A 26,807-nucleotide genomic window follows, 5' to 3' on the forward strand; every position below is an offset into this window, starting at 1 on the left:
TCAGCCTAGCTCAGAGTTGCCAGCGGTTTCTGGGTTTTGTTTTTTGGGGTTTCGCCCTGCTGCGGTTTCTGTTTTTCCTGGGAGGCTAGTAAGCTGTAGTTTTCACTAGAAATCTCAGTTTTTCTAGTCATGTGCTTCATAACCTCCCTGTTGATGGTGGATTTCATGGTAAGACCATGTCACCCAGTGCTGCCACAGGAACCTTATTTCGTGCGAGATTCACACGATGGCAGATCGCTGTCGTCTCTCAGCACATCGTAGCACAACAGTGGCTGTACATGTGGCGCAGCTGCCCTGTGAAGCTCCCTGCGGGCGGATGTCCAGCAGCTGTGGGCAGCTAGGCGTCGTCTTGCGGGATGGTGAGGCTGAAGTGCCGCCCTTTCGCCTGTCCTCAGCTGGGCATCCCTCACTCCTTCGCTCTGATCAGCTATCAGCACAAGTTCCAGGATGATGACCAGACGCGCGTGAAAGGGTCCCTCAAGTAAGTGCGGCTTTGCTGGCTGGCACAGAGGCGGCGGGCCGGCCCTGCGGGGCCTCGGGGTGGGGCTGTCCCTCAGGGTGGGGCTGTGATGGTGGCACAGAGGCGGGCCGGCCCTGCGGGGCCTCGGGGTGGGGCTGTGATGGGTCCTGAGTATCATTGTCACTCCTGTCGTGCTCCACGGTTGCCCCTTGTCGGGTGGTGGGATTCACTACTTTGTAACCGGTATTAGAGAACTCCAGGATGCTCCAGAGCTGCTGGTACCTGAAGGAGCGTCCTGGCATCGGCTCCCATGGAGGGGCGGGGCTGTTTTCCGTGGCCGCTGCCTGCAGCTGTGCTCTGTCCCACAGGGCAGGCTTCTTTGGGACAATAGTGGAGTACGGGGCTGAGAGGAGAATCTCCCGGCACAGTGTCCTGGGCGCCGCCGTGAGCATTGGTGTCCCACAGGGCGTGTCTCTCAAAGTCAAGTAAGTTCGGCCTCGCTCTGGGGGGGGGGATTCCTCTGTGCCAGGGGCATGAGCGGAGGTCAGGGGGAGCGTGAACCCAGAAGTGGTGGAGTTGGAGGAGGCCTGGGCTCTGCCCAACCTTCCCTGGGCGTGTGCTCATCACTGGACTCCGGTGGCCCTGTACCCCCCCCCACTGTCACCGTAAGCATCTGCAGCATCAGAGTCCTCTTTGTCCCGTGTCAGCATGCACCCTTTTCTCCACGCTGCCCAGTACTGCAGACATGCTGAGCTGCTGAGAATTGTGGTGCTTGTGTGAGATGCGGGTCTCACATAGCCACGGCTGCCTGAAACTCACACCTGGGGCCCTGTTTTCAGTTACCTCAGTATTGGGGTTTCAGGCAGGACACATCTGGCTTCTGGGTTTGCTCACTTTTCTGTTGTACCCCAGCCCTCTCTGGAGGGAGCCTTCTTTCCCTCGGGCATCTTCCTTCCCAGGAGCAGGCAAGCTGTCCATCTTCTGCAGTGCCTTCTTCCTGTCCATCCCACCACACACTTGTGTGCCTGGTTCTTAGACAGCAGGCTGGACGAGCTCCTGGCTGTCTCTTCCCTCCTCCCAGAGGCAGCTCTGTGGGCCACAGGCCTTGTCTGCGTCTGTGCAGGCTCTCCCACAAGTGTCCCTGTCTGGCCCGTGTTTTTAGTACCATCATCTACAAGTTTTGGTATCCAAATGGACTCCTAGAACCTGTGTCCCATGACTTCCATGGGATGGCTGTACTGTATTTCCAACATCCTTGCCTCGGGGGCCCATCTTGACCGCTTCCTATGTGCACAGTGTATCCTCTGTATCCGTGGGTCGCACATGTGTGGATTTAAGCCACCCTGAATGAGAAGTGATGGAGGCAAAGTTGCACAGAGGCAGACAGTGCAGCGTGGCAGGTATCTACGCAGTGCTCATTTAGACATGGTAGTGGCATTTAAAGCCTCTGGGCGTGACTGTCAGGGCTGTGACAGTAGCGTCAGGGAGGCCTAAGACTGGAGATGACTCCGTCAGTAAAGTGCTTATAAGGAGGACTTGTTTGACCCCCCAGAACGCATGTAGAAAAGTGCAGTGTGGTAGCCTATGCTTCAGTCCCAGGCAGGAAGGTAGAGACGGGCGGATTCCTGGGATATGCTGGCCAGCCCAATGAAAGATCCTGTCTAAGAAAGAGAAAATGTGAACACCTCCTTAGTTTAGACCTCCATATGTACAGGTCCATGTATCCACTAAACAGGATGGACAACTAAATTCTGAGTGCCAATGAGTCAAGTGTCCCCTTCTGGCTTCTGCAGGTACCGCATACGTATGATGCAGTAGGCTGAACACACGCACATACATCAAATACTGTTTAAAATATAATACTGGTGAAAATGCATAGGCTTCTGCAGACAGACGCACTACCCTTTTACAGCTATGAGCTGGGACTCCTGAACTCTTAAGCCACTTTTATCCGAATTGGGAGAGCAAGTGAGGCTGAGGAGCATAAGGAGCGTACTCCACGGGATTCTGTCTGAGCACTTGTAATGACGACACACTTTGAAGTGGCTTCTTAGGGACAGCGTGTCACCTGTCACCCAGTGCTTTCCGTGACAGTATTAAGCTGCACAAACTAAATTTTTGTTTGGTTTGGTTTAGTTTTTTAAGATAGGGTTTCTCTGTGTAGCTTTGGAGCCTTGAACACTCTCTGTAGACCAGGCTGGCCTCAAATTTACAGAAATCCACCTGCTTCTGCCTCCCGCGTGCTGGGATTAAAGGCGTGCGCCACCACTGCCCAGCTCAAACTAAACTTTTTAAAGATTTATTATCTTTAATTATGTGTGTGGTCACATGAATTTGAGTGCTCCCAGAGGCCAGAGGTGTCAGATCCCCTGGAGCTGGGGTTTCAGGCAGCTGCCGGCCTCCACATGTGTGCTGGGAATTGAACTCTCTTAACGGGAGATTCTTTGTCCCGGACTGGTCCTGCTGCCCTTCAGCCCCAAGTGAACACATGGATACTATATTAGTTATAAAACTGTTGGCTGGTGGCTTGGGCTTCTTATTGGCTAGCTCTTAGTTATTAACTATTTCTATTAATGTATGCATTTCCACATGGTCTTCCCTTACCGTAGAACACCCACCACATCCTCTTTTCCCAGGCTTATATGACAACTCCATCTGCCTATGTTTCCCAGAATTCTCCTCATCTCCTAGCCCTGCCTATACTCCCTGCCTGGCCAATCAGCCACTCAGTGTTTTATTCATCAACCAATAAGAGAAACATACACACAGAAAGACATCCCCATCAGAACTCAGGTCCTCTGTCTGCCCTTGCTTGGGGCTCTGACAGGATGGCTTCTCAGCTGTAGCCACTAAGAGCACGCCCTGTGCACATTCACTGCGTTCCTGTTTAAAGGGGCCCTGCCCCCTCCCTCCCTCCCTCTCTCCCTCTCCTTCTCTGCTCCCCAGAGGCCAGTCTTCCCACTCACCTCCCCCACTTTTCTCATTCCCTTTCCCCTAATTAAAAAAAAAAGAAAACCTCCCTGGGAGGTCTGTCACATGACATCCTTTTTTTAAATTACAACACCTTCAGACTGAATTTTTATGCTGTTTGGATGTCCCCTTACAACCTTGACACATATGTTAGGTTCATAGTTTCAAATATTTGTATATAAAAGAGGAGTATTGGGGGTAGGACCCAAATCTAAATGAACTCAGTTTCATAAACATAGAGCTTTAATTTTTTTCTGTTGCACCTTCTGTCAACTTTGCTATATTGTAAACTGTGTTTCAAGGAGTCTCTCTCTTTTGAAATTTCTTACCATTTGTTCCTATCAACTGCCTGCCCCTTGTAGCAGCTATGCTATTGATAATTTGTATCCTTTTTGTTTTTTTGAGACAGGGTTTCTCTGTGTAATAGCTCTGGCTGTTCTGATTTGTAGACCAGGCTGGCCTTGAACTCACAGAGATCTGCCTGCCTCTCCCAAGTGCTGGCATTAAAGACGTGTGCTGCCTGGCTGGTTTCTTTGTTTGTTTAAAGACTAGGTAGATAGTGCCGACCTCAAACTTGCAAAGATCCGAGTGAGTACCTCTGCATCCTCACTGCTGGCTTAAAGGTGTTTGTCACCACGCCAGGCTTGAGTCCTTCCTAATAAAAACATTGACAAAATGAAGCCCCTTCATAATCTACCTCATCTTACAGATTTGACATTGTATTTTTATTTTCCAGTTTGAGTTGTTCTCTGGTTTCTCTTAGTTGTGTATTGCTTACTTGTGCATGGTAACGGATGCTTTTGCTTTTGTTTGTGTGTGTGCTTTTAATCCATCCTCAGCAGGCAGAGGTAGGTACATACCAAGTTCCAGGCCAGCCACACATACACAGTAAGCCCTGTCTCAAAAACTGAAATGTGAATGAATGTGTTGCTTGAGGAAGAGGGAGCGAGGGAGGGAGGGATCAGTGCTGCTTGAGGCAAGTGTGGTGTCTCATGCCTATATCCCATTTGAGGCGGGGGTATTGCGACATACCTCAGGTTAGCCTGGGCTGCACAGGGAAACCTTGTCCTTGACAGATGCATTCATGCACACATACCTAAACGAACTGTGTAGCTGAATGGTACAGCGTGCACTTAGCACATGCAAGGCCCTGGGTTCTGCTGCAGCCCCAGTGCACAGTGGGGAACACGCCAGTCCCATGTGCCATGTGCTCATGTTTGCCTGTGCTGTTCGGTATTGAGTGTCTTTGTGTAGTGGGTGTTTCTCTGTAGGCCCCGGAGACTTCTTATTCTCGGTTTCCTTTACTCCACACTTCCCATGCTGCTTCCTCTGGGCCTCCTGACTCCTCTGCCTTCTTCCCAGTGTCCTCTCTGCCTGGAAATCCCACCTGTTTCCTACTATTGGCTGTTCAGCTTTTTATTAAACCAGTCAGAGTGAGACATCTTCACAGTGTACAAAAAGATTATTCCACAACACTGTTAAAATAGAATGGACCCTGATGTGAGGCCCAGTGCAGGGGCATCAACCAGGAAGACTAAAGCAGGGGTCGCTTGAGCCGCGTAGTTAAAGGGCAGTATGGGCAGCATAGACGTGCCCCCATCTGAAAACATGAGTGAGGCCTGTTACTTCCTGTTAATATTTGCTTATGTCTTACATGTGAATGAATGTCTGTATGTAGACATATGTGCATATGCCGTTGCTGGTCAGCAGAGGGCACCAGGTCCCCATGAACTGGAATTACAGGCAGCTGTGAGCTGTTCAGCGTAAGGTCCTCTGCAAGAGCAGCCAGTGCTCAGCCATAAGCCATCTCTGCCGCCCCAGCTTCCGCGTGTGGTTGCCTTCACAGTTGCTCTCTGAAGCCGCTGGTCAGGGACTCCTTGGCCTTTACAAAGCATTCCTAGCTATGAGCCTTCTGGAGTCTCTGGAGTTGTGTAGTGGATTCTTACTCCACATATAGTGCTGAAGGACCACAGCCCAAGAGAAAGCCTGAGTGAGGATCTCATCCACACACTGAAGCCACACCCTAAGACTGGTACCTCAGTACTGTAGGCGGGACAAGATGCCACTGCGGAGTTGTTTAGAACGCCTCACCCTCTGAGGCGGACGCTCTCCCGGTTTGCTTTCCTCTCCCAAGCGAGCGAGGCCTTTCACACAGCACTGGCCCTCAGTTTGCCCGCCCTTGGGGTCAGGCCACTCTGGGCTCTTGTCATCACACGCATGATCAGCTCAGCTTTGGAGCTGGTGTACCGGTTTCTAGACGTGGCTGCCTGTGAGGTGACTGAGCCCCACTGCCCCCTGGTGGAGACCTGACGCATCCCGTGTGTTTGCCCTTCTGTCTCCGTAGGCTGAACAGGGCCAGTCAGACCTACTTCTTCCCTATTCACCTGACGGATCAGCTGCTTCCCAGTGCTGTGTTCTACGCCACCCTGGGGCCACTGGTGGTCTACCTGGCAATGCACCGCCTCATCATCAAACCATACCTCAGGGCTCAGAAAGAGAAGTGAGTTCGCACTAAAACCTCTGCCTTACTCATCTCTAAACTGGACAGATGACTGGAAAAATACAAGTTAATGCTGTGAAAGTGTTAGGCATGCCCTCTGGGTCCTGACAGGTCCAGTCCCTGTTGGCCAGCTGCGGCAGTGGGGAACCGTGTTGTCCCTCTGGCCAGGCAGTCCCCACCCTCACAAATGACTTGATTTGCTTCATGAAAGCACTAGGGCAGAGCTAGCTTTGAAGTTTCTTGTAGGGAGCCCCTCAGCCAGAACTGAGTCCCAGCATCCCTCGAAACCAAGTGACGGGGAGGCCCTTGGTCAGCCTTGGGGACCCCGGGGCACTAAGCTTGAGCCCCCTTGTAGCTGCCTGTGACCTCTGTTCTTACTACCACGTAGGGACTCAGTTCCCACAATGTTTAAGACCTGGAACAGAGAATGAGCCCATGTGACAGCACTGTGGGCTGACCCTGTCCCTCTACTTTGCTATAGGAGGAGCGGGTGTTTCTGTGCACCCAAAATAGTCTGAATTGCCTCTGCCTGCTGGAGTCTTCCCCCAAGGAAAAGCAGTTCAGGAGGTTCCATGGAGGAGGTGGACAGGGAAGGTGACCCCAAACTAAAGGAAGATGCGCAGGCCCACAGCTCACAGGCTGGCCTGGGGTTGCTTTGGAAGTATCTTTTAAGTTCTAGAAGTAGAAATCCAGTTACGATCACAGACTGCATGCTGGGCTCAGGCCAGCAGGGGGCGCAGTTTGCTCGCCGCTCGCCGTAGAGTCACTTGTGTCCTGCTTGCTTCTCTCTGAAAGGGAACTGGAGAAGCAGAGGGAGAGCACAGCCAGCGACGTCCTGCAGAAGAAGCAAGAGGCAGAGGCTGCTGTGAGTGTCCCGCTGCTGTGCAGGGCGCGGAGCCCAGGGAAGCCCTCCTCCCTGCCCCTCCTCCACCCGTCCCATCCTGCTCACACTGGGACTGAGGAAACTCCTTTACCCTCCAGTGTTGACCCCAGAGCCCAAGGGCTTCCCCTCCCTGCCGTGAGCTAAGTAGACCCCTCCAAAGGCCTGACGAGGCTTAGTCGACTGGCAGGGTGTCGTCTTCTCCCTCTGTGTACCTGCCCGTTACCGGAAGTGGGGGAGCAGAAGCATCATGGCTGGCTAGCAGGGTACCGTGGGGTTCTTGTGAGCAGAGGAAGGACTACAAAATCACACAGCTGAGACTGTCCCCAGGCAAACATGCACATTTGGGGGCAGCACACAGCCTTCCCCGGTTGAATGGCTCCACAGAGAACACAGGTCCCTCGAGAAAGGCCCAGCTGCTCACTTGAAGTGTCTGTTCTGAGGCAGGATCTCACTGTGTGTTCAAGATGACCTCATACTTATTGTGTAGCCCAGGTTAGCCTTGAAATGCATCACTATGTTCACTTTATTTAAATACTGACTGTATGTTCAGTAGTTTCCTGTCTATTACATGTATGTGCCTAAGGAAAGGTGCTGCCCTTTGTACTGGGGTCATTGTGTGGGGTCATGCCTCGTCTGGTGACTCCCCAGAAATTCCCCAAATAGGGCTGAGGGCTTCAAACCTTCTGGTGGGTCAGCTGAGCTCAAGGCATGTGCCCCTTCCCCTGAGCCCCTGAGCAGGCATCTTGATATAAACACCAACTGGGTGTCTGTTTGGCGTCTGACCAAACCCAGTCCCGAGTCCCCGACTTGTTCGTCCTCTCTCAAAGGTTCGGCTGATGCAGGAGTCTGTCCGGAGAATAATCGAAGCAGAGGAGTCCAGAATGGGTGAGAAGGCGGCCCCTCTCTGGCTGGGCTGGGCTGGGTGCTGGGCTGGGCTGGGTGCTGGGGTTTCAGATCTTCAGAGGGCAGCGGCAGGACAACCTGTGTCAGCCCCGCGTCTCTGTGGACAGGGCTCATCATCGTGAACGCCTGGTACGGGAAGTTTGTCAACGACAAGAGCAGGAAGAACGAGAGGGTGAAGGTGATCGATGTGACCGTGCCTCTGCAGTGCCTGGTGAAGGACTCCAAGCTCATCCTCACCGAGGCCTCCAAGGTACACAGCCAGGCCTGGAGTGGCTATTACTCAGAGTGCCTGGACGGCTTCTGTGCTGGAGCCGCTGGCTGCTTCCATGGGCCCTGAAATCCGCCAGATGCCACCAAGCAGCCTGCACCTGTCTACAAGTTCTGGAGATAGGGTATAGACTCGTCCAGTGATGTCTAGTGGGCTTCAGGCTGGGCGTGAGAAGGGGCCTGAGGGCCAGTGTAGCACTCAAGTAAAAACTGGTTCTCAGTCTTCTTCATGCTCCTCATCCACGCGTGCCCAGTTGGTGGCGCAGGCGGGCAGCGCAGGCCTTGGGCTGACCCTCTGTTTGTTGCAGGCTGGGCTGCCAGGGTTTTACGACCCATGTGTTGGGGAGGATAAGAGTCTGCGAGTCCTGTACCAGTTCCGAGGCGTGCTACACCAGGTGATGGTGCCTGACAGCGAGGCCCTGCGGATACCAAAGCAGTGTGAGTAGCTGTCCCGGGGTGTCGCCTTCCCTGTACAGGCTCATCGGTTGCAGCTGAATTTGGGAGGTGACCTGTATTGTCCCTTGTCACAGATGGAATTAGACCCCGCTCTTGGCCAGGCAGGGCCTGCAAGCACCCAAGAAGCTCAGTAGGAATGGCTTCCAAGTCACCCTGGGCTACATAGTGAGGCACATCTCAAAACAAATATCTAGCTGGGTAGTGGTAGTGCAAGCCTTTAATTAATCCCAGCACTCAGGAAGCGGAGGCAGGCTGGTCACTATGAGTTCAAGGCCAGCCTGGTCTACAGAGAGTTCCAGGACAGCCAGAGCTACACACAGAAACCCTGTCTCGAAAAACAAACAGGAAAGTCTAGAGAGCTGGCTCAGCAGTTGAGAGCACCTGTTGTTCTCAGAGCACCCAGGTTCAGTTCCCAGCACCCACATGCTGGTTCACAAGCCTCTGATTGCAGTGTCGTGAAGCTGATGCCCCCTTGTGACCCTGCGCACTAGGCATGCATGGATGTGGTGCACATATATAACGTTCAGGCAGAACACACACACATTTTAAGGGTGAGTGACTGTATGGAGCAGAGACAGCTGCTTCACGTTGAGTGTGGAGAAGCTGGGGGGGGGGGTGCGCTCTGAACCCCAGGCCAGCCAGGGCTACTTAGAAAATAGAAAACCCTGCCTCCCAAGACAGGAAGAGCCGCAGCTGCTGCTCCTGGCCCGGCCGCGCTGCGGGAGGGGGTGCCCGCCTGTCTTCCCTGCCCTGACTGCTTTTCTCCAGCTCACAGGATCGATACAGACGGGTAAACTGCTTGGGAACCTGAGCAAAAAGAGGCTACAGAATATTCTCCTGGGAGTCTACAGATTTGGAAGCAGGGAGACCCAGACATGAGATGTTTTTAGTTTATTCCTCAAGAAGGTGGCACTGTATCAATTATGTGAAGGGACATGCAGACAGCCTAGCTTCGTGGGTGCTGTGGGTGAGCACTGAGGCGCCCCACCCTGGCCAGGCCACAGCACGGCCATCTCTTCCCCAAGGATCATGTTCCTGGAGGGCAGGGCCCCAGCTGACTGCTTGGGTCACCCCACCCCTGCTCCTCCTCAGGAGTGGCCACGCATAGCAGCTCTCTGGAGTTATTTGGAACATTCTACGGTCACACATGGGACTGCTCTTCCTGAAGTCCACGCTGCACATGGGAAACATGGAAAGGAAGGGAGGTGTGTCACGCTGCTCCGTCCCACGAGCCACCCTTCTCTTCTGGAACATTGCAGAGTGGACTGAAGAGGACTGTGGGTCTATAAAACTGCTTTTTATCTGCGAACAGAAGGATTGGGAACTAGTCTTTCTTTCCTCTTCCAGAGCTTCTCAAGTCATTCCTCCAGGCCCTGGCTTGGGACAGAGGGGGACACCCCAGGTCCCCCGGCACACTATCCAGGCACACTGCTAAGAGACCCTGGTACCGGTGGCCCCTTCACCACGGAACACCTGCCCTGCCTTGCCTGCAGCCGCTCCCCTAGTGGATGGTGTTGGAAGGAGGGGAGCTGGGTGCCTTTCGAGTATTGGAGGCTAAAGCCTGGGTGTGGACCCAAGGCTGGCCCATGTGCCTGTACCTCTAGTGAGTGCCCAGCAGGTGGTGCTGTTGCTTGCCAGGCCAGGCCCTCCAGAGCACCTTCCAAGGGCTCTGTTCCCAGACCCCTTCTGTTGCAAACTTGCTGGATGTCACTGCAAGTTCTACCCCACTGAGCAGGTGTTAACACCCGCAGTGATCCCCCAGCAGTAACTGCTAAAGGCAGGCATTTCCTCCCCGTTCTCATAACCCTTCCATTTTTAAAAGCAGCTCAGTTCTGTAATTTTAACTTTTTTCTTTAAGAGGATGTTTCTTTGCCCCAGATTGATGTGCAGTTTGCACTGTTGCATGAGCCCAACTCAGTGGCCTATGGCTCCCTGGGCAGTGCTGCCCTTCTGTGTGACGCTGACGGGCAGCACTGCCCAACAATAAACCTGACCTGAAAGCTGAGTCCGCGTTTGTGCATTGGTGTGCGTGTGTCAGGAAGGAACCGTGGTCGGCTGTGATGCCCTGGGCCTTTCCTCATCCCTGATGCTTCAGCTCAGACCATTGGCTGCAATGGGAAGCCGTGGTTCCATTCTGTGCTAAATGTTTGCCTGAGATACAGAACCTCGAAATAAGGAAATCAGATGTAAGCGCTTGTGTTTGCTTTTTAATTGTGGTCTGGCTGTGTGGTCTAGGCTGGCCCAGAACTCATGGTCCTCCTGGGCCTCCTGAAGGCTGGGTGACAGTGTGATCTCTAGTGGGTACTCTGATTGCTTTCACATCTTAAGTATTCCTCGTGTGTATGGGTCTGTTTGTTTAATTGATTTTCGACACAGGGTTTCTCTGTGTAGCTTTGTAGACCAGGCTAGCCTCGAACTCACAGAGATCCCCGAGTGCTAGATTTAAATCGTGCACCACCACTGCCCGGCTGTGTATGTGGGTATTTTGCCTGAATGTGTGTACCACCATGTGTTTACACCCTCAGGGATCAGAAAGGGCAAAGAAGCCCCTAGAACTGGAGTTACAGATGGTGGTGAGCCATCGTGTGGGTGCTGGGAACTAAGCCTTGACCCTCTCTGAAAGAGCGAGCAGCAAGGACTGTACCCCACCCCGCATCGATCGACGGTTACTTTAGTCAGTTCTCTAGTCACACCCTATGTGTCCCGCATCAGGGAAAAGAACACAGAGGTCAAAGAATTTATTCTATGTTTACACAAACCAGGCCAGAAAGGGTCGCTCAGAAATACAGGCTGATGTGGGGGACCCTTGCACTGGCATCAGAGTGGCTCCCCTGGAGAGGTGACAAGGACCCCACAGGCAAAACATCCCTGGAGGTAGTGAACTGCAAGAATGGCCATCTCTGACAGGGCTGTGACAACTCCTAACATTTGGTCACTGTTGCAGGACAGCCCCCACAGCTGCCATCCTCAGCCCAGGAGGATTGTGCCTCTCACTCCCCAGGGTCCCCCGCCCCCGAGGACCGCCTGTCATGGCATCCCATCCCGCCAGTCCCAAGGCCCCTGCAGGGTTAGCGGGTAATGCACACAGCATAGCAGAGAACCACTTCCTGCCAGTGTTGCCGCCGTCCCCACGACCAGGGCTTGCTCAGCCTCAGCTCCGCTGCGCCGGTGCCGGCCGCCTGGCCCGTGGTCCCCGCTGCCCCTCTCTGTAGGCTCGCAGGCGGCTACATGTCCTCCGAAGCAGCAGCCTCTGCGCCCTCAGGCGCTTCCGGAGCCTCTTGTTCTCCTTCAGCGTGAAGAAGAGTTTCTTTTTCAGGGTATCCAAGTCCAAAAGGGCGTAACTGTGGTCAGACGGCTGTCCCCGAAGGGGCCTTCTCAACCCCGTGGGGCTGGCTGGGAGGCCGGGAGCCTCCATTGCTGCTCTCTCTGGTGAGGCCTGAGGACAGAGGTCAGGGAGTACTAGACTGAGAGCTGTCCAGGTGGCCCTGTGTCCCCAGCAAGAAGGTGTCTGAGCTGGGGTCACAAATGCCCATTACCCTTGGGGTTTGGCCCCAGCCCTGTTTCCCCTTGTGAAAGCCTGGCGATGCTTGACCGCCATCTTGGTGGTCCTAGGAGAGGCTCTGAAGTCCTGCCACCTATCCAACTGCTCCTGTTCTGGGTTACTTCGGAGACCAGCCTGCAACCCGGGGTCTTACCTGTTTCTCGGGGCCTTCAGTGTCTGGAGACTCAGACTCTTCCACTGCGCTGTCCCCACCAGCCCCCACCTCAGGACCGACCTGGGAACAGCAGGCGGAGTCAGGCTGGCTGAGCTGGCAGACACAGGATCCTCACACAGCTGCCACTGTCCATCCCTGAGTAATCCCTGTGTGGGGGCTACAGCCAAGTCCTGTGCATCCACAGTCAGAGCCTGCCTGGTTGTCCCACCAACTCCAGGACTACAGCCTCTGACCCATTGAGGTCTGGTGCCAGAGGACGGGGAAGCCTGAGGCCACAGCTTCCCCCTGAGAGCAAGCATCCTGAACTCAGACCTAATACTCTGCTTTGTCTTCAAACTGTCTGACTCCCAGTGTTTACCGAACTCAAGCTGTGCCTGCACTGCCTGGCTGGGAGCTGCTCTCCGTCACACCCCTGGGGTGTATGGAGAGCCCCTGTGCTCACCTCTGAGAGGCAGCATCTCCTCTCTCTCCCTCACCAGCCTCAAGACTCAGCCCTGGTTTAGGCAGGACACAGTGGGACCTAACAATGGGCCAAAAGTGGGCTGGGGCACCCAAGTCAGCTTAACGACACCCACTGAATCCAGCTGCGTTCACTCCTGCTTTCACTAGATACTTCCTTCCCGAAATCCTGGGTCGGTGGCACCGGAACAGGTCCCCACAGCTCCAAGGGACCTGAATCATCAGCATCATCTGGGAGCCTGGAACCATCCTCGGTGAACATCGGCCCCACTGTGCCGTGCAATCGAATGGTTATGTGGCTCTAAGTCCCTCTACCTGCTGGCAGTGCCCACGGTGGCCACCTGCAGCTTCTTGCCACCTTTCCCTGGGGGCGCTGAGGACTGTGGAGTGGCCTCCCGAGGCGCCTCAGATCTCTTCCAGCCTCTGTCCACTGTCCCTGATCTTTCCTCCACCTCTGAGCTGTCTCCCTCCACCACGGCCTGGCCTGGAGCACACTGCATACCTCAGGCTGGAATTTGTGGCAATCCGGCCTCTGCCTTCTATGTGGCGAGGTCACAGGAATGCACCGGCACACCTGGGTTTTTTGTTTGTTCTTGTGTTCCTCAGACTGGCCTGAAACCAAGGATGCCTGACCTTCTATCTTCCTGCTTCCCTCCACCTCTGGAATGGCAGGATTGCACACATGCACAAACAGCCCAGACTCTGTGCAGTGCTGGGGATGTAGCCTGGTGCTTTGTACATGCAAGCCCCCTTCCCCAGGCTCCAGCATGAATGCTTTAATGTTAAAGAAGCTTTCAATTAATTTTTTTTTGGGGGGCAGGGTCTCATGTATCCCAAAGTGGCCTTACCCTCCAGCCCTCTGGCTCCAAATTCTGGGATTACGAGCCTGCACCACCATAGTTTATGCCATGCAAGGGCTGCCATCATAGGCCAGTACTCTTCCTTACCAACTGAGCTACGCCCTCAGCCCAGCTTCAGCTTCCTTTTAGCTCCCTGCTCAGCACACACAGACAGCCGCACTGTCTGGATGTCGGACCAGCACCCTACCTGCGCGGGGTCCTGAAAAGCAAACACAGTGGGCACAGCATTGAGTTTGAGGTTCTTGCGGTTCCCGAAGGCGCTGAAGCACTCGGGTCTGAAGTGCTCGGAGCAGATGACTGTGTGTTGCTTGGGCTTGAAGTTGGCCCGGCCCATGTTGAGCACCCACTCCTTGAGCAGCTCCGGGCGGCTGAATGGAAACCTATGTGCACAGCATTCCACGGCTCAGCTTTGGGGACTCAGTAATCCATTTTGTTAACCCTACCTAACATCCACACGCTCTCACCATGGCTGTTAATCCGCATGTATGTGAAACCCAGGATTACAAACGTGGTAAAAGGAGCCCAAGAGAGCTATGCTTCCAAAGCATATGCCAGGAGTCTCCCGTTCCTTCAGGAGCTCACCACTGGCCAGGCCCTGATTTCCTGCCAAAACATGGAGACGGGGAGTAGGACCAAGTCCCTGCCTTTTGGAGCCTACATCCCAAACAGCAGCAAACCAGGCTGAGGCGAACAGTGTGAGGACAGGAGCAGCTGAAAACAAAATAGGAAGAGGCCTGTGGTGGCCAGCCAAGACGGACAGACGGACCCTGCAGCAAGTAGGGAGACAAACCCTGGGGCCGCTACAAAGGGATGGGCGGGGGTCGGGGACCTGGTGGAAGAAGGACCACATGACAGGGCTTTATTTAGATAGCTGGGGCCGCTCTGAGGTTCTGGATGAGGGAAGGAGAGGAGGTCTGCGTCCACCCAAAATGCAGTGCGAATGGTTGACCAGGAGAAAGCAAAGCAGTACCAGACAGAGTCTGCGATCACAGCAAAAACAACCACCAAAGAAAGCTAGGTGTGATGGCACACATCTTGATAAAGGCGGGTGACTCTCTGAGTTGCAAACCAACCTCATCTACATAGCAAGTTCCAGGCCAGCCAAGGGCTTTTCTCCAAGAAAAAAAAAAAAAAAAAAAAAAAAAAAAGTAAGGCAGGTATCAAGTTTGCCTGTGGGGCATCAAACCGTGGAAAGGAAGGAGCTTCATGTTTGCCGTGGAGGTTTGTGTGGATGGAAGTGTGAAATGTTAGAGTTCAAGGTGCTCTTTGTTCTGCCAAAGTACAGCAATGGCAGATGGGCATGTGTGCCTGGGATGTCCCGGCAGAGCCTGCCAGCACTCTGGAAGAGGCTCTGGACGACTCCATCTTGAACATGTCAACACAGTGTGGAGTTGGGAGGACAGTAAAGGGAGAGTCCATGACAAAGGTCAAAATGTGCCTCAGGACACACGTGGGAAGAAGCCCAGCCCAGCCAAAAGCGAGCAAGAACTCAGACCAAGGCAGATGGCATGGAAGTACAAGCAGGTCCTGGGCATGATGGGGTTTGCCTGGAATCCCAGCAGGAGGGTCCAGTTCAAACCCAGCCTGGGCCACACGAGACCTCCGCTCTCAAGACAGCAGGAGCCACACTGCCTGGAAAAAGGACACACTAAGGCAGAAGGCAGGGGCAAGGACGCAGATGAGCAGCCAACGCAAGGGTTGCACACTTGAAAAATGCGCCTACCGGTATATGCAATGACTATATGTCAATAAAAACATCTTAGAGGCAGCAAGATGATTCAGCCGGTAAAGGCACCTGTTGCCAAGCCTGATGGCTTGAGTTCAATCTCCAGGATATATATGGTGATAGGATTAAAACCAACCCCTAAAAGTTGTCCTACAACTTCCACTCATACACTGTGGCACATGCACCCACACACAAATAAATAAAAACTTAAAAATAAAAAGCAAGAGTGAATGGAGGTGACTATCCCCGAGTATAGGGCACATGACCAGGAGGCACAGGTCCCTTGGTAACAGCCCATGCAGCTACCAAGAGGCCCTTCATTTGGAGAATATAAATTCTGGTAGGTGATCAATGGGATACTGCAGAAACCAAGGCAATAGGGCGTGTGGGGCAAGGGTGACTCTCACATACTGCCCCGAAGGTAGAAAAGCACACGCTGTGATCCCATTACTTAAGGCTAACTCTGGCCAGAGCGATCCACTGTACAGACACACTATCTCCCTCCCTGTGGGCAGGCGGGAAGAGACTGCGTGGGTGCCAGTGGAGATTCTTCTGTGGCTGCCAACTGATGTGTGCATTTCTCTGCGGTTGCTACTCTTCAGTAGAAGCACTGAAACAGTGTACGGGGTGGCGGGGGGGAGGCGAGGGACGCAGAACCCAGTGCGTGCGGGCTGCCAGGCTGAGCTCGGGGAACCGTGCACTGCAGGCACAGGCATCGCTTGAAGCTCTAGCCTTGAAGGGTGCTTCCCTGGAAAAGGCTACGCACGAGTTGGGCTGGGGAAAGGAGTCCTGGGACTACATGGCCGGGTATCCGCCACCTTCCCACGACCGAAGTCCCTGCCATGCGGCCTGGCCATCCTGAAGGGCGCTCATTCCTCCAGGCCATGTACCTCTGCCTGGGCCTCCCTCGAGGTGACGCAGGCGGCATGGGGCCAGAAAAAGGACACGGCCAGTCACCTCCCACGCTCAGCCTGTTCACACTGAGCACCTAATGCTTCCAGGCGAGATGGGTCAGCCCAAGCCTGCACCAAGAGGGGCTTGCGGGGCTCAGGCTTTGAGGCTAAGGGCGCATCGCTGACGCCCTGGCCGTCCCCTCCTTGCAGTCCCTGTCCACTTCACCCGCACACCCTGGGTCTCCCGGGGCTCCCGCCCGGTGCACTGGGGCCTGTGAGAGCTCCATAGGTCTGGTCCCGGTCTCCCATTCCTCACCGGTGGAAGGTGAGCTGCTTCCTGCGGCTACTGTAGCGGTTGCAGCATTGCCTGGCTGCACAAGACTTCGGCATCTCGGAGACGGGCCGGCTGCCCCTAACAAAGATGGCGGTGCGCGGCCTCGGGGGCGGAGCTTGGGGGCGGGGCCTGCAAGTGCTGGGACCCAGCTCGCTTAACTCCAAGAACTTAAGCCCAGTTAACCTTAGAAACACGGACCAGAGAAGGTGTGGACCCTCGACCCGGCTAATAGTTTAAAGCTCCCCAGGTAATAGGTAAGCAGTTAAGGGGATTGGGTCTGCCTGGAACTCATGAGACACCCTTATCAATCTCCCAGATAAGGTTTGCATCCATTGGATTCTTCCCACTGGAAACATCTCAAACTCCTATCGGCCTGCTCTGCTCTCCAAGTGCCAGGATTAAAGGCCTGTCGCCACGCTGGCCAACAAAGTCCCAATCCCAAACTTGCAGAGCCTAAAAGCTGTGGCTTGGAGAGCACAGGTTAAGTCAAGGGGTTGGGCACAACCCAACCCGAGCCACAGTGACTGAGGATACAAGGGAGCCTTTCAAATAAGTGCCCAGTGCTCTAAGAGTTAAGGGGGGAAGTGGACCAGGGGTCGCTGTCCTTCTCATCGTGTGGAATGCCACAGCCAATTCAGCTTTCCCAGAGCCACCACCTGGGCAAGTGATAGAAAAGACAGTGTCCTTCAGCACAGGACACCAATCTCAAAGTAGCAATATCTTTATTTACAAAATATACAGTTTCACAGAAACAGCTTGCTTTATACACATAAACTTTGTAATTACACAGAACCATGTAAACGATGTTGTGTCTGGCCTGGCCAAAGCTGACAGGAGGGGTCTACCTTGGGGGTGAAACCATTCCCTCCCCTCACATCATTAGCCGCCAACCAGGAGCCCCTAGAAGGGCCATGCCCAGTTTGCATAAAGAAGCTGATTACAGCTGCCCAGCTCAATCCACCCCCAAACCAAGGTGTCCAACCCCCGACACCACCCACAGGGAAAGACCCCCTTAAACACAAAGCAAGCAAACAGAAATAGAGATGAGTGTCAACATATCCCAGAGGCGTCCAATCTCTGAGCACACACAACAATGGCCAGCTACACCGGTCCACAACAAAACCACATTCTCAAATGCACTTTAAAAAAAAAAAAACTACTGGAACTTTGGTTATTCTCAGGGTGAAGACACTGGACAAGTACTGTCATGGGGCAGGTCTTTGGCAAATCCCTCCAACTTGTCCTGGGTATTTACTCCAGTCAGAGCCAGACAATAGCCTGGGGACAAGAGTTTCTGGAACAGCTCCTTCTCTGTAATGGAGTTCTCCCTCGAGATCTACACAACCAACTGAGCTTCAGCAATGAGTGTTTCTCTGTACTTTAATATGAGCAACAGGATTTTAAAAACATGAAGCTGACATCGTTACTTAAACTGAACAAGTGTGAAAGATACTGACCCCCTCCCAAAAGCTCCGATTAACTAAGTTATAGTCTGAGCTCCTTTGGAGCGAGAGCCTGGTGACCCTGCCAAGGTGGCCCACAGGGACACTTCCCCGTCTCGTACCGCCTAAAGCGATCTTAGGAAATCACTGCTAGAACAGGCTTTGGAAGCACTGAAGAGCGATGACCACTTGGCTCTCCGTTCCAGTTCTAGGACCACCAGTGTCTCTCGGGTGCTGAGGCAGCCCTCACCCAGACCAGGGCTGTGGTTCACACCTTTGAAACTGCAGTGTTGCAAGCTGATGTTTTGGTACTAGCGCAAACCCTTGTCTTACCCCAGGAACCTAGCAGGAGGCCAGACACTGCAGAGTGCCCTCGGGTTCTTTTTAACTATTCTATAAAGAATAGCACACAGGCCCCAAGGACAGCTGCATCCGTGGGATGCTACTGAACAGCTGAACAACAGAGAGCCAATGCTTCCACACGGGCGGAGGAGAGTGCTGGGCACCCTAGGACATGGACCGCCAATGGCAGAGAAAGGGCATCCAGGAAGACACTGGCCAATACTTTGGGCTGTATTGTACGGAAAAGAAAATGGTTTTTACATCGTGCAAAACAAGAAACTTAGTTATGAACACAGGACACCTCCACCCCCAACCCCCGCTCTGTGGAGAAGCGGCTACATACTGTCCCTTCAAACAAACAGTGAAAACCCACCACCAAGGGCTCCTCTTGGAGACAGCAGGCCTCTAAGGAAGCAGCTCCCTAGCCTAACTGAATCAGGGGCAGAGATCACAAAGGGGCAGGCAACTTGGACGGCTGCTGTATAGACACTTGTGATAGAAGACCAACACTGGAGAATAAACACAGGCCAGGGAAACAGAACAACTCCACTCCTGAACAGAGGAGACGGGATGACAGCTAGCACCGGCTCCCTCCCAATGGTGGGAACTGGCTAACAAGGCTGTGTGTGCCCAGACTCTCGGCTGAAGCAGACTTGGTCTCAGCCTGCCTCCAATGCAGGACACAGCGGCAGCAGCTCTGACACCATTTTATCTGCTCACTGGCTATGTACAGTTTTATCTGGACAGCTAGTCCTCTGCTTAGGCACCTGAGTGGCAGGGTCTGCCCACACCAGAGCTATGAGTTCTGTGTTCAACCAAGGGAGGCCACAGAGCCCACACCCTTCAGTCCCGCCTATCTCCTTGCCAGCTCCGAATCAGTCCAGAAACAGCTTCCGGGAGCCCATTCGGGAACGATTGGAACGGCGAATATCAAACTTGGAGTCCCGGCACTTTTGGCAGACAAACACTTCCGGAACATTGGACTTGCGGATCTTTGCACAGGACAGATGGATCCAGGTGTGGCACTCGTTACACTCTATCATGGGACGGCCAGCAAAGGGCTTCATGCAGAAACAGGTGACAAGATCCCAGGAGTCGTCATCTGGAAGGAAAAGGAAACGAACAGTTGAGAAGTGGGGCCCTCCTGAGGCCTACTTGCCTGGGGGACTGCACATCCAGGACACACAGAGGCCCTTGTGGCCAAACCATCATCACTCCAGCGACATGAGCTGAACTGCTCCTTCCGGGAAGGCAGCACCCACATCCCAAACGGCGCTGAGCTCCATCTGGGGGCCACACCACTTGGCCCTCAGGCTTGCAGAGAAACTGTGGGCTGTGTCCAGGAGCTAGCAGCCCTTTCATGAGCACCTCTCTGCCCTTCCACACTTCCCCCTTTCGAAGATCCTAAGTGCACTTGGACCCCACCGCAAGGGCCCGAGCCCTCTACTCAGCCACTCACCTGAGTCTACCATGATGTCCTCATCATTGCCTGTGCTGTCCTCATCTCGGAACACGACCTGCTTCCCCTGCCGGACAATAGTCCGTTTGCCTTCAGTTTTTATCTCTTTAACCTGGTCAGGTGACACAGTGGCACAGGAGCCACTTGACGGGGTGTCAGAGTCCCAGCCTGAGCAGGGGTCAGCAGAGGCCTGGGGAAGCCCCTGCATGGTGGGACTCGCGGGGGCCTGCACATATGCGTCCGCAGCTTCCAGCTTCAGCAAGCCGGCTCGGTACCCATCCTTCACAGCCACGTCGCTGCCTCTTCGCTTCCTCTTCTTCTTCTTCTTCAGCTTGTCAGTTTTCTTCCTGTCCAGCAGGAAGTTGCTGGGCTTCGCTCGCTGCAAGAGGGAAGGCTGCAGGTGGCTGAAGCAGCGGTCCGACACCGGCAAGGGCACTGAGGGCGTAATGTCAGAGAAGCCAGTATCCCAGCCATCACTGTCGACGGTGCCAGCGGTACTGTTGGCAGGGCTAGGGCTGCTCCTCAAGGGGAGCTCCTGAAACAGTGACAGGAGCAGTTAGTCGTTAACCACTCTCCAGGCTGCAGACCCTCCCCCAGCAGACGCTGGGCTCTAACCAGCACCAACTGGTACAAGCACTAAGGTGCCAGCAGACCAGGAGAGTACACCTTCCCTCAGAGATGTCCCTGCCCAGAGCCAGGGCAGTGCTCATAGTTAAACGCTGCAATCTGGGGCTGGAGTAGCAGAGTGCTCGCCTAGCATGCAAGGGAAGGGCCGTGAGTGCTTCCCACCCTCCAAGGTCTGACACACTTCCACAGACATCAATCAGCTCACAGTTTTAGTCTTCCCTGAAGAAGGAAGAGTACCCCTACATTTGTCCTAATAGGCAGGTTTTTTCTTATGTTTTCTCTCTCTCTCTCTCTCTCTATTTTTTCTTTTTCTTTCTTCTTTCTTCTTTTTTTTTTGGAAAGAGCTTCTCTGTGTAACCCTGGCTGTCCTGGAACTCAGTTTGTAGATCAAGCTAGCGTTGAACTCAGAGATCCACCAGCCTCTGCCTCTCAAATGTTGTTGGAATTAAAGGTGTGCGCCACCATGCCTGACTCCCAAAGGTTATTTTTTAGTCAAGTGAATTTAAGCTAGAGTCAAATTTTTGACCTTCTTTAAAAACAAAACAGAAAACAGCTGGGCATGGTGGCACATGCCTTTAAGGGAGATAGGCAGATCTCTAAGTTCAAGGCCAGCCTGGTCTACAGAATGAGTTCTGGGACAGCCAGGACGACACAGAGAAACCCTTCTGGAAAAAGAAAAGAGAAAAACAAACAATCCTGGAGACATCCCAAAATACTTCAAAATCGAAGTAGATAACGAGTGCCCCTAAAGAGCAAGCTGAGTGCTGCAGTCTGTACCATTCCAATTATTCACTAGGACCGGCAATCTATGTGGTACAAAGTATGCACTGTACAGCAAGTAAGAGTAAATCCATGCCAGGACTTCACTTCCCAAGACACCAGGTTCCCTATGCAGCTCAGTGTGACATACACAGGGTCTCAGCAGTCTAGACCCCGCAGGCTGACACCCGCCCCTCCGTCAAGGAAAAAAGCTCCCTCAAAACCCAGTTATCTGCTATTCCCAGCAACTAGGCAAACCCTGAATCCTCCAGCAAGAGTGTCTTTCTCCTCTCTCATCTTCAAAGCAGAGAGGACAAAGAACAGCACTTGGTTCATTCTTCCTAAAGACAGTCAGCCTAGCCACTCAAGTACTGGCCCTGTTCAAAAAACAAATAAAGCAGACGATAACCAGCTATGCATTGGATTGTTGTATTACTGCTGTTACTACTCTCTGGAAACAGGGTCTCACTCTGAAGCTATGCTGGCTTGGAATTCACCATTTAGCCCAGGCTGGCCCCAAACTTTAAGCAAACCTCCTGCCTCATCCTTCTGAGTGTGGGGATTTGAAGAGTGAATGTTGAGGCCAACCTCATCTACTGAGAAAGTTCCAGAACAAGCTCCAAAGCTGCAGACTAATCCGGGAGTGGAGTACAGGTGGGAGATGAGGTTAAAAGTAAATGATTGTTAAAAGTTCGCTAAATCAATCAAAAAGCCAAGTGTGGTGGCACACACCTTTAATCCCAGCAGCAACAGACAGGCATGTGTATCTCCTGAGTTTGAGGCCAGCCTGATCTATAGAGTGAGTTTCATAAACAGCCAAGGCTACATAGAGAAACCCTCCCTGTCTTGAAAAACCACAAAATAAATAAAATGAAAATCCATTTGTTAACTCATTTCTAGACAAATCTACTGAAGCTTTGGAATCAGTTCTCTGGATCCCTCTAGGCCCCAAAGAAAGCGATCCCTGTCATACTATTGCCGGGGCCTGGCACCAAGTGCTCCCAGACCTGAGACTGGCGAAGCACCTGTACCAGGAAGCCAAGGTGCTGAGGGAAAGGGGGGTCTGACGCTCCAAAATCTGCAATTATTACCTCCTTCGGATAGGGGATGTAGCCAGCATAGGCCAAGACGAAGGTGCAGAACTTGTTGAAGTCCTCAACAGTGCGCCGTCTCTTACAACTGGGGGAGTACTCCTGTTGAGGGGAACAAAAGGTCGGTGAAGGAGACTCCAGTAGGTGAAGTCCACCAAAACAAAGCAAGCTGCAACTTTTATTGCCAACGCACACACACACACAGCAGAATTTACAGTCTAGAAACAAGATACAGTGAGTTGGGGTCAAGAAATAACTAAGTGTTCTTAAGGCAGAGAGAGGTGCTTTAAGATTCTGTGCCAAGAACCCTGGGAAACGAGAAGATAACAGCCCCTCTACAGTCCACCTCTTGGCGCTCGCCTTATCTGTTTGTCCCTGCAAGCCTATCAGGAGCTCCGACATCCACATTTTTGCTACAGATTTTCCCCTTTGAAAACAAACTGCAGCTGCGGCTCTAAACAGAAATTAAGCGATTTCACAAACCAGCTGGTCAATCTCTCCTAGCTTCCTTCTCCAAACCTGGCTCCCACGAGGCGGAGGGGGGGTGGGCGGGGGCACAGCGCCTGCAGCTCAGGGGGCACCCTCCTCTCCCGGGAGGGAGGGGCGGGGTACCGGACACCCAACTGCCCCTTGAACTGAGTCTGAACGGAGGACGTACCGCTCGGTTCAGGTGCGCACTTATTTGAGACGATGCAGTCCCAGCCGGCTCGGGGGCCATTCTCAACGGCCGGCCGCAGAGCACCCACCACAAAAAGATTTTCTCCCGAGAAGGCGGAGCATCGAAGGCTCGGGGAACATTCCCCGCGGTTGCTCCCGCAACTTGTCGCCACCCCCACCCCGAGCTCAGGTGCTCGGCCAGCTACGAGGGGGACACCGGGCTGACCGCCCGCAGCCTCCCGCAAAGGGGCGCGCGGCGCAGCACTTTCCAACGCGGTCCCAACTTGCTCCGGCAGGCCGCTCGCTCCCGCCCCTCGGCCAGCCCCGCAGGCGACCGTCAGCACAGCGGGCCGCGCGCTCCCGGCGCTCGGGCGGACACGAGGCCGCGCGACCGGGCCCCAAACTCCGGAGAACTTTAATTTCGCCCCGAGGGACGCCGCGGAGGGGGAGGGGGTCGGGGCCGCGGGCCGAGTGCGGGGCGGGCGGTGCCGCGGCGGCCGGGGACCCGCCCTCCCTCCCTCCGGAGCAGATGGCGCGCGCCTCCCGCCGCGCAGGCCCCGGAAGGTGCGGGGCCCACCCGCGGGGTGCGGGACGCCCGCGGGACCCGGGCGGCTGTCCCGGCGCCGCGCAGGCCCCCGCCGCCCGCGGCTGCGACACCGCGGCCCCTCCGCGCCGCGCCGCGCCCCGCCCCCGCCGCACGCCCCGCACCCCGCACCCCGCGCGACCCCGGCCGGCCCCAGGCGCTGCGCGGGGCCCGCTCCCCGGGAGGGGGAGGGGCGGGCGCGGGGAGCGGCCCCGAGTGCGGACCCCGGGCGCGGGCGCCGCGGGGGCGGGGCGCGGCCTGGCCGCCGGGGAGGGGGCGGCGGCCCCGCGCGCCCAGCCGTTCCCAGGGGCCGCCCCGGGGAGGCGGCGGCCGGACCCCGCGAGCCCGAGCCGGGGCGGCCGAGGGCCGCGTCCTCGGGGCGGAGGGTGGGCGCGGCGCCCGGGAGGACCGGCGGGGAGCAGCAGCGCGGGCCCGAGCCGGGGCGCCGGGCGAACGCGGGGGAGGGCGGCCGGGCTCGAGCCGGCTTCCCGGGGCGCCGCTCGGCCGGGGAGGGGGCGGCGAGGCGAAGCTCGCACTCACCTCGGGGTGGAAGGCGGCGGCGCAGGAGTCGGAGTCCATGTTCCGGGTGGGGGGCGGCGGCCGCGGGAGTGCCGAGGCCGGAGTGCGGGACGCTCGGGGCAGGGGGCTCCGGCACCGCGCAGGGCGAGGGCGGACCGGTCCAGGGAGGGGTCGCCCGGGCTGGAGGGGACGGGGGTGTCGGGGTGTCGCGTCGCGGGCTCGCTGATCCCGGACTGGAGTGTCCGCGGCGAGCCGGGCGGAGGATGCAGCTCGCGCGGCCGGTGCTGTGGCGGGGCGGGAGAGGCACTGTGGGGGGGCGGCGGCGGCGGCGGCGACAGCGAGCGGGAACCCGACCGGCTCCCCGACCTGACGCCCAGTTCGGCTCGTGTCTCGGGAGGGAGGGCGGGAGCGCTGCGAGGGTCGCCGGGAACTGTAGTCCGGGGCGGCTGGACTTCGTCAATGTGGGGGTGTGGCGCGAGCGACGCGCGGCATTGTGGGGATCGTAGTCCCTATAGAGCGGCGCCGCGGCGTAGAGAGGCGGGCTCAGAACTCCAACTCCCAGGAGGCCGCGCGGCTGCTGACGAACGCGGAGGCGGCGCTGGCAGGGCTCGGGGCCTCCGGAGCGGGGGAGGTGCGGGGGCTCCCGCCGCCCGGCCGGTGGGGGAGGGGCGGGCGAGCGCGGGGGCGGGGCCGAGCTGCGAGCGGCCTGGGTCTCGGAGGGCGGTGGCCCGGGCTCCGCTTTCTCCCGTGGGGCCTGGGCTTCGGCCTTTGTGGGGCGGGGGCGTCCCGGCGGCGGGGGCGGGATGGGGGCGGGCCTTGACGTCCGCGAGGGCGGGGCGCACTTGTTTTCGCGGCCGCGGGCGTTTGGCTGGAGGTTCCGGGCGGCCGCGGCGTTAGGCCTGCAGGGCTCACTTGTGGGCGCCCAGTGCGAGCGAGCATCGTGAGGTGGAACCGAACTCCGGCCGCCACGCGCGCCGCCTCCGGCTCGCTTTGTGTTTCCCTCCTTCGCCTGCGGCCGCGGGAAACGCTCCGCTCTGCCCCGCTCCGGAGTTGCGCTTTCCCCGGATCCGAGAGGCGGCGGGTGCGGTGCAAACGCGTGCGGTGCGTGGGCAGCGCACGAAGACCAGACCGGGGGCGCGGAAATCCGACCCGGGAGGCGTAGTGGAGCGCCTTGCTGACGTTACCGTAAGGCTGCTGTTACTGTTGTTGTTTTAACGTTAAGAGTCGTTTAGAGGGAAAAATGTACGTGTGCAAAATGCGCTTTCGGTAATAGCATATTTGGTAGCTTTAAAAGCTGTCAGAAGAGCGACACACGATTTTAAATTCGAATGAGAAAACACAGAGGAGAAAAGACGAGATCATGAGAGCCTGGGAATAGCTCCTTCGGTGATTATTGCTATTTCCCTGGTTAAGCTGATTTTTATGTCAACAGTGATTAAAAGAATAGGTTTAGCCAGGTGTGATGGCCCATTATACCCAGCAGGCCGGGGCAGGCGGGACTTGAGGCCAGCCTGGTCTACGCAGTGAATTGCTGGCCAGTCAGGACCGCATACTTAGACTTTGTGAATAAGGGCGGGGGGAGGAGGGAGACGGAAGGAAAGGGAGTTACTACTTAACTGGAGGCTAGCCTGGGCAACACGGGACCCATCATAAGGACAAAAAACGGGGTTGATCTCAGAAACCAGCCTCAATTCCCCAAACCTAAATAAAAAAATCTACTACAGTGACTCTCAATAAAGGTAGTTTACTGTTGTTGTTGTTGTTGTTGTTTTATGATTTCTGTGATATTGAAGCCCTATTGAGGGCTCCCCAGAAGTGATACACATAGGAAAGTATTACAGTGAAACCGGACTGCGGACTTAACCCGCAGGATCTTATCAGTAACTTCCCTCAGGTTAGTGGATGCAAGCAGATACAGAATTAGAATGCTCCGTGAATTCTGTGTCCAGAGCGTGTGTCTGGAGATTGACTAGTTTTGCCCATGGTCAGACTCACCTGAAGTGACTTAGTTTTCCTATATAAAGAAGGGCGTAAGAGCCAGGTGTGGTGTCTGTAATTCCAGCACTCAGGAGGCTGAGGCAGGATCGCTGGACTTTTAAAACCCCCTCCTAGCTTACAGAGAGACCCTAAGGAAGGGATGGGCACCTAGGATTGCAGCCCAGAGTGCTGCCCTTGCCTGGCTTTAATGTGCAGGCTCTAGGTTAGGACACGGTGTCTGTGGTAGTCAGGGGTACAACAGCAGCAGTGGAGAATTTCCTGTTCTCCGCAGAAGACTGGGGTTCAGTTCCCAACTCCCACATCGGCTCACACGACCCTCCGAAACTCCACTGTCAGGAACCTAACACCCCCTCCTGACCTCGGAGTTCAGCAGCCACACACACACACAGTGCACAGACATACATACATGCTAGCAAAACACCCCTGCACATAAATCTAAAAAGGAAGGCAGGATTAGGACTGGAAATCAGCCTTGGGTCTGTAATAAGTTTGTGGCCAGCCTGAATGACACAGGTACAACTCCAAAAAGTAAATGACAGCTGGGCGTCAGTGGCGGTGATGTTACCGTGGTCTTGGCGGCCCGAGGCAACAGCAGTGCACGCCTTTAATCCCAGCATTCCAGAGGCCAGCTTGGATGACACTGGGACAACTCAAAAAGGAAGTGACTGTACCTGGTCTTTACTCCCTGTGGTAAAAGTTTCACAGTGAACATTTGAGCCTGGCTGAAGGGCTGCAGACGTAGCTCAGTGGTTAAGATCAAGTACTGTTCCTCCAGAGGAACTGGTCCCTGTCCCCAGCACCACATCAGGAAACTCACAACTGTGATTACAGCTCTGGGGAATCCAACCCTCCTCTGGCCTCCACAGGCAGAACTAAGTATGCACAAACCCACACCCAAGAGGC

General features: G+C 55.2%; 3 protein-coding genes across 3 annotated transcripts in view; 1 reads left to right on the plus strand and 2 right to left on the minus strand.

Annotated features, from left to right (window-relative positions):
• Nucleotides 1–8,449, plus strand: part of Dnajc11 (DnaJ heat shock protein family (Hsp40) member C11) — a 45,504-nt gene extending 37,055 nt beyond the window's left edge. The window contains exons 9-15 of the mRNA XM_051173813.1: nucleotides 396–481; nucleotides 829–945; nucleotides 5,775–5,930; nucleotides 6,726–6,795; nucleotides 7,641–7,698; nucleotides 7,824–7,966; nucleotides 8,292–8,449. Of these exons, the coding sequence (XP_051029770.1) occupies nucleotides 396–481; nucleotides 829–945; nucleotides 5,775–5,930; nucleotides 6,726–6,795; nucleotides 7,641–7,698; nucleotides 7,824–7,966; nucleotides 8,292–8,429 (768 nt within the window). The 3' untranslated portion in view covers nucleotides 8,430–8,449. The remainder of the gene's footprint in view (nucleotides 1–395; nucleotides 482–828; nucleotides 946–5,774; nucleotides 5,931–6,725; nucleotides 6,796–7,640; nucleotides 7,699–7,823; nucleotides 7,967–8,291) is intronic.
• A 2,711-nt stretch (nucleotides 8,450–11,160) lies between these two features.
• On the minus strand, nucleotides 11,161–16,536 carry Thap3 (THAP domain containing 3). Its single transcript, XM_051173956.1, has 4 exons — nucleotides 16,410–16,536; nucleotides 13,662–13,854; nucleotides 12,135–12,215; nucleotides 11,161–11,875 (listed from the first exon to the last, which is right to left on the minus strand). Exons 1-4 carry the CDS (start codon nucleotides 16,481–16,483, stop codon nucleotides 11,591–11,593), a joined length of 633 nt encoding a protein of 210 aa, XP_051029913.1. The 5' UTR covers nucleotides 16,484–16,536; the 3' UTR covers nucleotides 11,161–11,590.
• Nucleotides 16,537–17,132: 596 nt separating this feature from the next.
• Phf13 (PHD finger protein 13) lies at nucleotides 17,133–24,156 on the minus strand. The gene is made up of 4 exons (XM_051173875.1): nucleotides 23,928–24,156; nucleotides 22,148–22,249; nucleotides 19,671–20,205; nucleotides 17,133–19,313 (listed from the first exon to the last, which is right to left on the minus strand). Exons 1-4 carry the CDS (start codon nucleotides 23,964–23,966, stop codon nucleotides 19,087–19,089), a joined length of 903 nt encoding a protein of 300 aa, XP_051029832.1. The 5' UTR covers nucleotides 23,967–24,156; the 3' UTR covers nucleotides 17,133–19,086.
• Between the last annotated feature and the right edge of the window lie 2,651 nt (nucleotides 24,157–26,807).

This window comes from Phodopus roborovskii, unplaced genomic scaffold (assembly GCF_943737965.1).
Source record: "Phodopus roborovskii unplaced genomic scaffold, PHOROB, whole genome shotgun sequence".
Classification (NCBI taxonomy): Eukaryota; Metazoa; Chordata; class Mammalia; order Rodentia; family Cricetidae; genus Phodopus; species Phodopus roborovskii.

Bases quoted from the DNA above. Each gene is read 5' to 3' on its own strand.
- Phf13 (XM_051173875.1), bottom strand. From the start codon at position 23,966: ATGGACTCCGACTCCTGCGCCGCCGCCTTCCACCCCGAG. The intron at 22,250-23,927 runs GTGAGTGCGAGC...TCCCCTCAACAG, and splicing joins CCGCCGCCTTCCACCCCGAG to GAGTACTCCCCCAGTTGTAA. The intron at 20,206-22,147 runs GTAATAATTGCA...TCACTGTTTCAG, and splicing joins ACATCCCCTATCCGAAGGAG to GAGCTCCCCTTGAGGAGCAG.
- Thap3 (XM_051173956.1), bottom strand. From the start codon at position 16,483: ATGCCGAAGTCTTGTGCAGCCAGGCAATGCTGCAACCGCTACAGTAGC. The intron at 13,855-16,409 runs GTGAGGAATGGG...CTGTGCACATAG, and splicing joins AAGCAGCTCACCTTCCACCG to GTTTCCATTCAGCCGCCCGG. The intron at 12,216-13,661 runs GTAGGGTGCTGG...TGCTGTTCCCAG, and splicing joins CTTTTCAGGACCCCGCGCAG to GTCGGTCCTGAGGTGGGGGC.